General features: G+C 44.5%; 1 protein-coding gene across 1 annotated transcript in view; it reads right to left on the bottom strand.

The window, feature by feature from the left end:
- avil (advillin) overlaps positions 1-12,618 on the bottom strand; it is a 42,280-nt gene that overhangs the window by 11,073 nt on the left and 18,589 nt on the right. The window contains exons 6-14 of the mRNA XM_068024919.1: positions 10,350-10,458; positions 8,450-8,560; positions 6,642-6,847; positions 5,611-5,689; positions 5,116-5,214; positions 4,304-4,457; positions 2,935-3,035; positions 1,485-1,622; positions 318-476 (exon numbers count right to left, since the gene is read on the bottom strand). Of these exons, the coding sequence (XP_067881020.1) occupies positions 318-476; positions 1,485-1,622; positions 2,935-3,035; positions 4,304-4,457; positions 5,116-5,214; positions 5,611-5,689; positions 6,642-6,847; positions 8,450-8,560; positions 10,350-10,458 (1,156 nt within the window). The remainder of the gene's footprint in view (positions 1-317; positions 477-1,484; positions 1,623-2,934; positions 3,036-4,303; positions 4,458-5,115; positions 5,215-5,610; positions 5,690-6,641; positions 6,848-8,449; positions 8,561-10,349; positions 10,459-12,618) is intronic.

Here is a 12,618-nt window from a genome sequence, read left to right as displayed (position 1 = left end):
GAGAAAAATGGCTAAATAATCTGTTTTTGGTGGTGTTGGTGGAGAGAACACTGGGAGGACTCTATGCTCATGCTGTCTTAAAACCCACCAAACCATTAGAAAAGGTAGACATGACCTTCATGTAACATCTCATCTGATAATGCAGCACTTTCTCAATTGAGACCAGTTGCAGCACCGCAAACGAGATCAACTAATTTAGCACCGACCAGCGATCAAACCAGGGACATCTTACTATCCAGTCCCATGCGAGCTAGTGCTTTTACCCACTGGTAATCTAAGGTTTAATCCCATACTAGTCCACATTATACCAGACTTACTTCAAAGATGATCATTTTGCCCTTGAAGATGGTCATGAAGTGTCGTGGCTCCTTGCCCATGGTGACCCGAATCTGCACTGGTTCATTACCAAACTTCTGGTCCAGCTGGACCGCATGAAAGGCTGAGGCAGTCAATTCATCTTGGGTGGCATGACGACCCTTGGAGTAAAGGCACAAATCTGGTTAAGCTATCCATAACCCAAGTCATTCCTCACTATGTGTCTAAGTCCTCAATGAAAATAAAGCACTCGATTTTCAATGACAAGTAGCTCACGTCTCAACATTCTTCAACAGATACCATGCTATTGGCCACCTCTTTCCATGAGGTAGTGGTTCCACAGGTGCCCTCAGACTTCTGGTACTTCACATGTGGTTTCTTTATGTACGGATCCAGACAGCAAGTGCCTCAGGATATTCGACCATGGGATAATTTTGTAGTGTAGTCACATTGTAATGTATGAACCATGGCAGCCAATTTACATACAGCAAACTCCCACAAACAGCAATGTGATAATAACCAGATAATGATTTTTTTTAAATAAAGAAAAGAGATGTTGATGGAGGGATAAATATTGGCCAAGAGACTGGGGAGAACACTCCCTACTCTTCTTCAAAATAGCACCATGGGGTCTTTTACATCCATCCAAGAGAGCAGGTAGGGTCTTGGTTTAACATCTCATTTCAAAAGACAGCACCTCCGACAGTACTGCACTGGGAGTATCAGCCCAAATTTTACAGTCATGTCTCTGGAGTGGGACCTGAACCCACAACTTTCTGACTCAAAGACAATAGTGCTATCCACTAAACCACAGCTAAAACCTAGAAAATTCCTTCTACGTATGGTATTTATTAGTTCAAATGATAACAGTTCACACCTCAGTATCTCTTCAGATGCATGATATTCCATAGGTTCAAATCACTACTGCAATTAACATATACATCTCTTAACTACACATTTCTATTCAATTTCCTCCATCTGAAGATGATCTTCCACACCTCAGATAGAACACAAAAGCCTAGTGTCTTGGCAACTTGTGGCTTGCAAATCAGAAATCAAAGGTGTAGCCAATCTGCCCACTTGACCATCTGTAATGTAAAGTCTGAATTGGAAGTCTGCTGCGTGTAGTTTATGGTGTATTTGGTTGTGTCCTCATCAGATAGCCTTACCTGCCAAATAAAGAGAATATAATGCTGCTTCCTGTTCACTTGATAAGTGTACAAAATCAAGTAGCAGTCGCCACCATAGAAGAAGCCATGCCTCTCAGGTTCCATGGGAACCAATTCAAGGTTTTCTATTCTCCAAACCTGCAAAGACAATACAGATCTACGATCATATGAACAAAGAACAAAGAAAATTACAGCACAGGAACAGGCCCTTCGGCCCTCCAAGCCTGCGCCGATCCAGATCCTCTATCTAAACATGTCGCCTATTTTCTAAGGGTCTGTATCTCTTTGCTTCCTGCCCATTCATGTATCTGTCTAGATACATCTTAAAAGACGCCATCGTGCCCGCATCTACCACCTCCGCTGGCAACGCGTTCCAGGCACCCACCACCCTCTGCGTAAAGAACTTTCCACGCATATCCCCCCTAAACTTTTCCCCTCTCACTTTGAACTCATGTCCTCTAGTAATTGAATCCCCCACTCTGGGAAAAAGCCTCTTGCTATCCACCCTGTCTATACCTCTCATGATTTTGTACACCTCAATCAGGTCCCCCCTCAACCTCCGTCTTTCTAATGAAAATAATCCTAATCTACTCAACCTCTCTTCATAGCTAGCGCCCTCCATACCAGGCAACATCCTGGTGAACCTCCTCTGCACCCTCTCCAAAGCATCCACATCCTTTTGGTAATGTGGCAACCAGAACTGCACGCAGTATTCCAAATGTGGCCGAACCAAAGTCCTATACAACTGTAACATGACCTGCCAACTCTTGTACTCAATACCCCGTCTGATGAAGGAAAGCATGCCGTATGCCTTCTTGACCACTCTATTTACCTGCGTTGCCACCTTCAGGGAACAGTGGACCTGAACACCCAAATCTCTCTGGACATCAATTTTCCCCAGGACTTTTCCATTTACTGTATAGTAAGAGCAGGTGTGAAGAGCAGGGTGGCGTTCATTACCAGCATCAGGACCAGAGAAAATGGACGGCATCCAAATGGGGACCCTGGCTCTCTGCTAGTACCAAAAATATTCAAAACAGAGTTTAAAAAGTTATAGCGCAGCTGGTACAAAATCAAAATGGTGCCAGATTACCTTTCCTCACAGTGCTTTTCAAAGTCAACTGAAGTGATTTCACTGCTGAACTACACTCTACAGTTTGCTTTGGCACATTGCAGCATTTTGACTACTGGTATATTGAACTGGAAGCAGGTGCAACGAGGCAACCGTACAGCACTGGATTAAAGATCTGACTACCCACATTTCAACCTCCTCCTCAAAAGAAGCATCAATTGATCTAATTGGGTGAAACAAAACAAGTTTTGCTGAGACTTGAAGAGGTGTTCCCCATCCATCCATTGGTCTCTCTATCCATCCACCCAAGTATCTCCCCATCCATCCATTTGTTTATATCTCTCTCAATACCAACATTAAGTAATAATTGTACTGTACCTTTGTTTTTCCTGTGCCATCATCAACCATCCTCTCTTGAGCTGCCACCTCTGGTATGGCATGCATTAGGGTGGCATCAAACTTCTGTTGACTAACCTTGGCTGGAAAGGGAATAAAAGGTCAAAGTGAAAGTTAAAGATCATTAAAATTGTTAACTCCTAAGGAGTACAGTGTACTTAGGAACATAGGCACTGCAATAGGCCATTCAATGAGATCTTGGCTGATCTGTATCTTTTTTTATTTATTTTATTTAGAGATACAGCACTGAAACAGGCCCTTCGGCCCAAGTCTGTGCCGACCATCAACCACCCATTTATACTAAACCCATATTCCTACCACATCCCCACCTGTTTCTCTATTCCCCTACCACCTACCTATACTAGGGGCAATTTATAATGGCCAATTTACCTATTAACCTGCAAGTCTTTTGGTGGTGGGAGGAAACCGGAGCACCCGGCGAAAACCCACGCAGACACAGGGAGAACTTGCAAACTCCGCACAGGCAGTACCCAGAATCGAACCCGGTTCGCTGGAGCTGTGAGGCTGCGGTGCTAACCACTGCGCCACTATGCCGCTCCATCCACATGCCTTGGCTCCGTATCCTTTCATACGCTTGTCTCAGAAAAGTCCATCAATCTCAGCTGAAAAATATTAATTGAGCTAGCATCTCCTGCTTTTAGTGTGAGAGAGTTCTATAATTCTACCATGAAGAAACAATTCTTAACTTCTTTCCTGAATGGCGTGGCTCTGAATTTAAGGTTATGTGCCTTTGTCCTAGACTCCCACACCAGTGGAAAACGTTTCTATCCACCTTATCAATTCCTTTCAAAATCCTAAAAACTTCCATCAAATCATCCCTTAATCACAGAATCAGAATCACAGAATAATACAGTGCAGAAGAGGCCCTTCGGCCCATCGAGCTTGCACCGATGCATTAAAGACACCTGACCTGAATACAAGCCTAGTTTATGTAATCTCTACTCACAATCTAACACTTGGAGCCCTGGTAACATTCTGATGAATTTGCAATGCGCTCCTTGCAAGGCCAATATATCCCTTCTAAGGTATGGTGTCCATTACTCCAGACATGGCCTAACCAGGGCTTTGTACAGCTGTAGTAAAAAACTTCCTCCCCTTCATATTCTAACCTTCTAGTTATAAAGGCTAACATTCTATTAGCCTTTTTAATTGTTTTTTGTTCATGATTATTACATTTTAGTGATCTATATACATGGACCCCCTAAATCTCTTTGGAACTCCACTTGCATTAAAAAGAAAACCCCTATCAGCTGAAAGAACTGTCAAAGTTAATCCCCCTCTCCACACACTCCTGCCCAACATCTGACAGGTTGCTACTGTACATACTTACCAACTTTACCAACTGTGTGTATTTTCCCTAAACCTACTGTCTGCTCCTTCACCATCCACTTCTTGAAAAGCTGCTTGAACATGGCTGACTCAGCTCCATCATTCACAGTCTCAATGTTAGTGGTGTTTGGGTAGCCTTTCATCATAATAAAATCCTGCATTAGATAAAAGAATCCATCAAAATATATGTTTAAAAATCATTTGTGTATAGAAACCAATTGAACAGCTGCCTGCAGGTCAATTTGGTTCAGTTCACAATTTCAGTCCAGCAATAGGTAAGGTACAAGCAGCTCAGGAGCTGGAACCAATTTGATTTTTCAGCTTTCAAGCTCAGCAGGCACTGAAACCAATGGTTTTCTCCCAGTTGAGATATGCTAACTCAGCACAGAACAGTGATGAACCAGACACCTTGCTGATCTCAATGAGACACCAAGGCAAATGCAAACATGTTTTTAGGCCGAGAGAAAACTTGGCCAAGATTGCAGCTCCAGATCACTATCCAAAACCTCGTGCCGAAAAGTGAGCATGTGTGGATATTAGACAGGGAAGGACAGGATTAGGCTGGGTTGTGAGGGTTCTCATGGTTATAGCCTGCCAGCACTTACTGTCTAGGCTCACTGCATAAATAATAGCCACTTGGGGAAGATACCAGAAGACAAATGGAGCCTGTTAAACCTCAGCATGAGTCAGAGTCTTCAGAAGAAGATGGGAGAACATTGGGAGAGGAAAGAAAATCCTGCTTCCCTTCCTCTTCATGCTTGAGGATCGAAACAAGATTGGGAACAGATGGCCAGCCGTTTAGACTATACTTACCAGAGCTCTAGACATAGCAGCCTGTTTCTCTGCCTTTGTAGCTCGTTTTCCCTTCCAGACATAAATCTTAGTTCCACCCTGGTCTAGTACATAGCAATCCTGAAAGATTTTGAACAATTTTATATTATTAAGTGCAAGAACCCAGTTACAAGTAGTATATCTTCAATGAAACATGTACCCCACGTACTGATAGATGTACTGAACTCCTGTGTGAACCATGTCTTATGGGAAAACTTATTATAAATTTGTCCACATTTTTTGCAATTAAGTATGATCCCTGTAAGTGGCGCTGTGATAGAACATTCATTGTTGGCGATTCAAATCTTGGCCATCACACAACACGCGCTGTTTTAGTGAATGTCCTACATGGTCAGTGTATGTGACAAGTGGTGTAATGGGTCAGTATCACCAATAGAAAGGGGAGGAGAAAATGTGTTCGGCCCATGTTCTTAAATGCTCAAAGCCTAAAGGAGGATGAAGGCTGATGGGACTCACATCATGATTCAGCATGTCCTGGATGAGAGGCCGTGTGGCAACTTCAGTCACCTTCATATGTCCGCCAGCATCTGAAACACTGAGTGATAAAGGCAACTTGTTTTTGTTTGTTACTAACTCTTTACCCGTTTATAGCCATTGTTTTAATTGAATGCTGTATGGTATGTCATACAAAATAATACAGCATTGCACTAACTCACTTTGCCATGGAATGATATACAGGACGCACCATTCATTGTATTATATCTACAACATCTCCTATTCCCCTCCCATTTGTCACTGTCTGCCCTGACACCCCTCACTGCTGGAGAAAAGAACAAAATCTTACATCCATAGTAGAATTATATCACAAAAGCAAAATACTGCAGATGCTGGAAATCTGAAATAAAAACAGACAACGCTGGAAATACTTAGCAGGTCAGGCAGCATCTGTGGAAAGAGAAACAGAATTAACATTTCAGGTCGATGACCTTTCATCAAAATACCAGCACCACTAGCTTCATCTCCACATGTAATGAGCAACAAAGGCTGCAGTGTGTTTAGGGATATGATGTGTCTCAGGGATGAGATGGTGTGGATTAAATACCTCAGTATTTGTCCATGTGGTTTATGATATTTTCTGAACCCCTATTTCTAACACACTCCATATCTGCTCCTCTGTATGTAACCATCTCCACGAATGCTATCATATATGTAATACATTCCACATGTGCTATTATATGGAGCATGCTCCATGTCTGGCTATCCTTTTTGTAACATGCTCCACGTTATTTTATATGCAACACACCCCTCATGTATGCTAACCTTTATATAACATTTTCCATATGTGCTATTCTATATATAACATGTGCCACACATGCACTTTTAAATACAAAACATGCTCTGCGTGTGATGTTCTATATGTAACATGCTCCACATATGAGATATTCTATATATAAACACCCAACATGTTAGCTATCATATATGTAACCCACTCCCAGCAATCTGTTATTCTAAATATAAAATGGAGCTGGGTTTAATTATACTCTTACTGGTAGAGTCTAATGTTGGTTTTCTGTTGTTGATCTGCTTTTTCATCGGGTGTTGGTGAGTTTAATTTTTTGGTCCTTTCCCCAAGAAAGTTTTTTACAACCTTCATCAGCTCAGGAGATTTCAGTTCCTGGTCGCCTTCAATCACTCCAATCTCTGCACGCCCACCTCGCTCCCGATCTCGAATGTCCTTGGCGAGTTGCATACCCTATAGCGGGGACAAATAGAGTTCAAAGAAATATTATCGCAACCACGATTGTGAGCAGGATCTGATAAAGAAAGAAAAAGAAATAACTTGCATTTACAGAACCTTTCACAACCTCAGGACCTTTCTGACCCAGGGGTCCGGGATTAGGGTGGGTGGAATGAATCTGCTCCGTAGTTCAATGCCACAAGACAGCCGACAGCGCATTGGAGACTCTGTGGGGGTGGGGGGGGGGGGGGGGGGGTGGAATTTAATGACTGTGGGTGTTTCGGGATGTCGTCTCAGGTGCCCACTTGCCCAGGGCTGCAAAGTGGTTTCTCCTCCACAGCAGTCCCCTCAGTGAAAGGAGCTGAGCCAATGATTCACTTTGCGAGCAGGTCCAGGGGTCAGGAGAACCCACAGTGAAGCCATCCAACCAGTTAGACCTGCTCCAGAAATACCTCTATTTAGTACAGGACCCCGAAAGCAGGACGTTGCTCATATTGGAGTCATGTTGTACCTGTGCTCTTCAAAGAGGATTAAGAAGAGTAGATGGTGTGGATCACCTACATTGGTGCCAGTCCCATTGCTGGTTCAGTTTTAAGGACGGACGGATGGATGAAGATTGGAAGTGCTGCTGAAGTAATTTCCCCTTTTGCATGGGTTGAGTGTTGCTTTGCCTCCTAGTTTGCAGAAAGGTGTGAAGAAACTTAAAAATACTTAAAGGGAAAGAGCAGTGAGGGAAGTGAGACTAATTGGATAGATCTTTCAAAGAACTGGCATTGGCACGATGGGCCAAATGGCCTCCTCCAGAGCCGTATCACTCTAAGACGTCCCAAAGCACTTTACAGCCAATGAAGTACTTTTTGAAGTGTGGTCACTGATGTAATGTAGGAAATGTGGCAACCAATTTGCAGAGCAGCTCCCACAAACAGCAATGTGATAATGACCAGATAATCAGTTTTAGTGATGTTGGTTGAGGATAAATATTGAACCAGGACACCGGGGAGAACTCCCCTGTTTTTCAAAATAGTGCCACCCTGAGGGGTGAGGGGAGCATGGAAGACAGGGCCTTGGTTTAACATTTCATTTAAAAGACAGCACCTCTGACAGTGCAGCACTCTCTCTAAACTGCACTGGGAATATCAATCTGGATTTTGTGTTCTCCTCTTTGGAGTGGATCTTGAATTCTCCACCTTATGACTCAGAGGCAAAAGTGCTACGTACTGAACCACAGCTGACAATCCAGAGTGCCACTGACATAAGAAGCATGGAATCTGATTAGACACAGCAGACATTTTGCATCAGTACCATGCCACAGACAGCAATAAGATGAATGGCCAGATGATCTCTTTATGGTGGCATTGGTTGAGGGATGAATGTTGGCCAGGAGAATTCCCTGCTCATCTTCAAATAGTGCCATGGGATCTTGAACATCCAACAGGCTGGCAGGGCCTTAATTTAACATCTCTTCCAAAGGATGGCACCCCCAACAATGTGACACTCCCTCAGTACTGCACTAAAGTGAAAATATAGAGAATTGACCCCATGAAGAAGTCTCAGAATATTATGTCTTAAAAAGTTCTCGAAGGCAGAGAAAACATTGACTGCCAAACAACACTGTACCTTCAGTCGTTCCATTCTATTGCTGTCCGGCCCATTCCACTGAATTATAACTTTGCCAATATCCAGTAGAAATACATCGCCCAGGTTGTAACTCTCCCAGCTTATTTCAACCTGTAAAACACATAACACACAATAGAATAACTTGCCCCCAGTGCCTGAAACCAGTTATTGATCTTCTCTAAAAGGTTGGGCTGCTAGTCAGTTGAGATTTGGAGTCAGGGCCTGAAGGTGTTCACTCAGCCTTCCACCTTTCTGGGGTGGATAAAATGAGCTTCACAGAGAGTACAGAGAAACAGGTGACTGCAGGGACCCAGCTCCTGCTGTATGATAATGGGGATAAGCACCACATCCATCGAGCAGTCCACACTGAATAGAGATCCACCTCTGTGGTCCTTTCTTATCTTCTCTGGCAATATCCTATGGTTCTCTGGATCTGGAGAGTGTTGATGAGGTGTCTGAATTCATTATTTTAAAATGCACATTCCCTCCTCCCAGCTCTTGGTCTGTCAGATAATCCAATGTGTGTGTTTCACTCTGTGTCTGTATGTCTATATCTGTATGTTTTTCTGTTTATGCATATGCGCGTTTCTCGTTACATCTGTGTGTCTATATCTGTGTGTGTGTTTCCCTGCAATGAGATGTAGCATTTGCTCTTTTCACAGTGATCATAACAGGTGGTTGCCCCCAAAGGGCCACTGGTAGACACACATTCTGGGTGTCATACAGTGACACCCATAGCCATCCTGTCATCCCTTTACCAAAATACCACCAGGACTTAGAGGATTAAATTAGGAGGTCAGGTTGCATAAACTTGGCTTGTATTTCCATGAGTTTAGAAGGTTAATGAGTGATCTGATTGAGGTGTTTAAAATCTTTAAAGGATTTGATCCAGAGAAACAATTTCCTCTGGTGGGGAAATCCAGAACAAGGGGACATAATCTTAAAATTAGAGCTAGGTTCCTCAGGGTTGATGTCAGGAAACACTTCTTCACACAAAGGGTAGTTAGTGGAAATCTATCTCTCCCCTAAAAAGCTGTGGATGCTAGGGGTCAAATGGAGCTTTGAGGATTGAATTAAATAGATTTTTGTTGGGTCAGAGTATCAAGGGATATGGAGCAAAGGCGGGTAAATGGGGTTGAGATACAGATCAGCCATGATCTGATTAGATGATGGAGCAGGATCGATGGGCTGAATGGCCTCCTCCTGTTCCTGTGTAATAGGCTCGAGGGGGGCTGAATGGCCTCCTCCTGTTCCTTTGTAACATATTTGAGGGGCTGAATGGCCTCTTCTTGTTCCTAATGTTCCCATGTTGTTACATTTTCATCCTGCACATCCAATCTGAGTGCGGCACTCTCCCTTACATAGTTATATTGAGTCTACAGCACAGAAGCAGGCCATTCGGCCCATCTTTTCCATGCCGGTGTTTCTGCTCCACACGAGCCTCTTCCCGCCCCCTACTTCATTTCCCCCCATCACCATATCCTTCTATTCCTTTCTCCCTCGTGTGTTTATCCAGCTTCCCCCTTAAATACATCGACGCCGTTCACCTCAACCCACTCCCTGTGGTAGCGAGTCCCACATTCTCACCGCTCTCTGGGTGAAGACGTTTCTCCTGAATTCCCCTGTTGGATTGATTAGTGACTGTCTTATATTGATGACCACCTTGTTCCGGTCTCCCCCGACAGGTGGAAACGTCTTCTCTATGTCTACCTTATCAATTCCCATCATAATCTTGAAAGTCACTATCATGTCACCCCTGAGCCTTCCCTTTGAGAGAAAAAAGCAGCAGCTTTTAATGATGTTGAGAAAATCCCATGTTGAGAGATTGACCCATGACCCTGATACAGTAGGTAAGTTCAGGCCCACCTGGCTGCAAGCATGGCTTGGAGGACAGTCTTACCTCGGTAGCAGTGACAGTCTTCTTTCCTTTCACATGAAGGAGGCGTCGCACGTTGTAAATGTTGGTTTCCACGTGCTTCATTCCAGAGGCCACGCCCCCTTTCTTGTAGCTGCAAGAAACAGACAACAAAACATGTTGTCAGGGAAACATTAGGGAGTTCGACACTGTGCCTGACCAGTGCTACACCCAAATAATTTGCTTTTCACACCCTCAGGATGTCCCAAAGCTGGTTGATCAGCATAGTGATGGATTACACCAACTTGTAGTGCTGTAGAGTGGGGAGGGGGTGGTTTAATACCCCCACTCATTCTACTGAGCTATCAATCATACCTTTCTAAGTGGGACAATCTACAGATAGATCTAGCAGGCTATCTCTGAGACACTTTGGGCCATCAGAAGCAGCACAATCTATACCTTCAGGGCCCTCGTACATCCTTCACTCTGCTCACCAACATACTAGTAGTCCAACCCTGGTTCAATGTGGAGCGTAGAATGTTGTACCAGGACCAGCACCAGGCATACATTAAAATGAGGTCCAAACCTAGTGAAGCTACTGCACTGGGCTACCTGTATGCAAAACAACAAAAGCTGCAGGCTATAGACAAAGCAAAGCAGACCCACAACCAAAGAATGAGGGCAAAGGACAAGAGTAGCAATGTCGTGGGAACGCCATCATCTCTGATTTGCTCGCCATCCTGTCTAGGACATGTGTCGCCATTCCTTTATCATCAATGGGTCAATATCCTGGAACTCCCTAACTTTACACAAACTGCAATGGTTCAAGAAGCAGGCCCATCATCACCTTGTCATGGTAACTAAGAATGGCCAATAAATGCAGCCTTGCCTGCGTTGCCCACATCCCGAGAACAATTTTTAAAAAATCTGTAGGGAGGTAACAGAGTCCAGAGGCCTCCTCATTAAGAGAAGAACAATTAGAGTTTGTGCTCCAGGGCTTCTCCCATGGACCACCTAGTGACTAACTGAGAGCAGCATTGACAAAGGCCCAGGGATAGATTGACTACTCAGCCAGTCTCGTCGTAAGGCCCAAGAAAACTTAACAATGAGAACAAGGAAGGATGGGAATATTTTTAAAAAACTCACATGAACAAATTAATTTAATTCACCTGATAACTCAGTGAATTTACCCAGTGAATATACAGAGCAGGAGCTCCCAGATTCAATCCCTGGTGTGTACTGTTAGTTGATTGATAGAAGAGGTGGTGTAATTAACCTCAGTAATCCAGGAGCAAGGGAGGAGCAGAATGGCCAGGGAATCCTGCTCCTGAGCATCCTCCAGTGACCCCTGCTGGAAAGTGCACACATATGGACATCTTGTTTTGGGAGGCGCGCAAACAGGATCGAACAGTTGGGATGACTCCCATAGTTGAATAGTCTCTCACTACTCAGTGTTAAGGCTAACATGGCTCCTTCAGTGAGACATTCAAAGTTAGCCTCTAAGGTACTGCAGCCCAGCAAGGAGTGAATGCCTTTGGGAGCAGAGGGGGGAAATAGTGAGAAAAATGATAATTGAAGGAAAAACATGCAGGGCTATGGCAAAACTGCAGGGGATCAGGATGAATTGGATTGGTCTTTCAGAGAGCTGGGACAGGCACAACGAGATGGCTTCAGTGCTGTAAGATTCTATGATTCTTTGAATGAAACTAAAAGTTTGGTGAGGTCACGGTTATTTGTGGATACATTTTTAGATCCAACCGTCACTAGATAACAATTTGTTCCCCGGAAAGTTTCATGAGGATGGTGTCCCCCGAATATCGAGCCCCAATTAAAGGCCTGCTCAGGACAGGAAAATAAAACCCGACCCGAACCCGACAGAACCATGTCGGACCCGAGCCCGACCCGGCCTGAGTCCTTCCATTTTTTTCCCGGGTCCGACCCAAACCGACCACCGGAATGTTCACTTACTTCGTGGCTCCAATCTTCATCTTTTTAAACAACCTTTCAAGTCCAATTAATACCGTGCGTGTATGTGCCCGGCCCGGCCCGAGCCTGAGAGCCAGACCCGGAACAGCGATCTGAGCCACACCCGACACATGTCGTCGGGTCCCGTTGGGTTCGGGTCGGGTAGCAGGCCTTTAGCCCCAATCCCCCCCCCCGTCCCCCAAATATCGAGCCCAAAGCCCCCCCCCGTCCCCCAAATATCGAGCCCAAAGCCCCCCCCGTCCCCCAAATATCGAGCCCAAAGCCCCCCCCCGTCCCCCAAATATCGAGCCCAAAGCCCCCCCCCGTCCCCCAAATATCGAGCCCAAAG

The sequence above is a fragment of the Heterodontus francisci genome, chromosome X (assembly GCF_036365525.1).
Source record: "Heterodontus francisci isolate sHetFra1 chromosome X, sHetFra1.hap1, whole genome shotgun sequence".
Classification (NCBI taxonomy): Eukaryota; Metazoa; Chordata; class Chondrichthyes; order Heterodontiformes; family Heterodontidae; genus Heterodontus; species Heterodontus francisci.
This window is presented reverse-complemented; position numbering and strand designations above follow the sequence as displayed.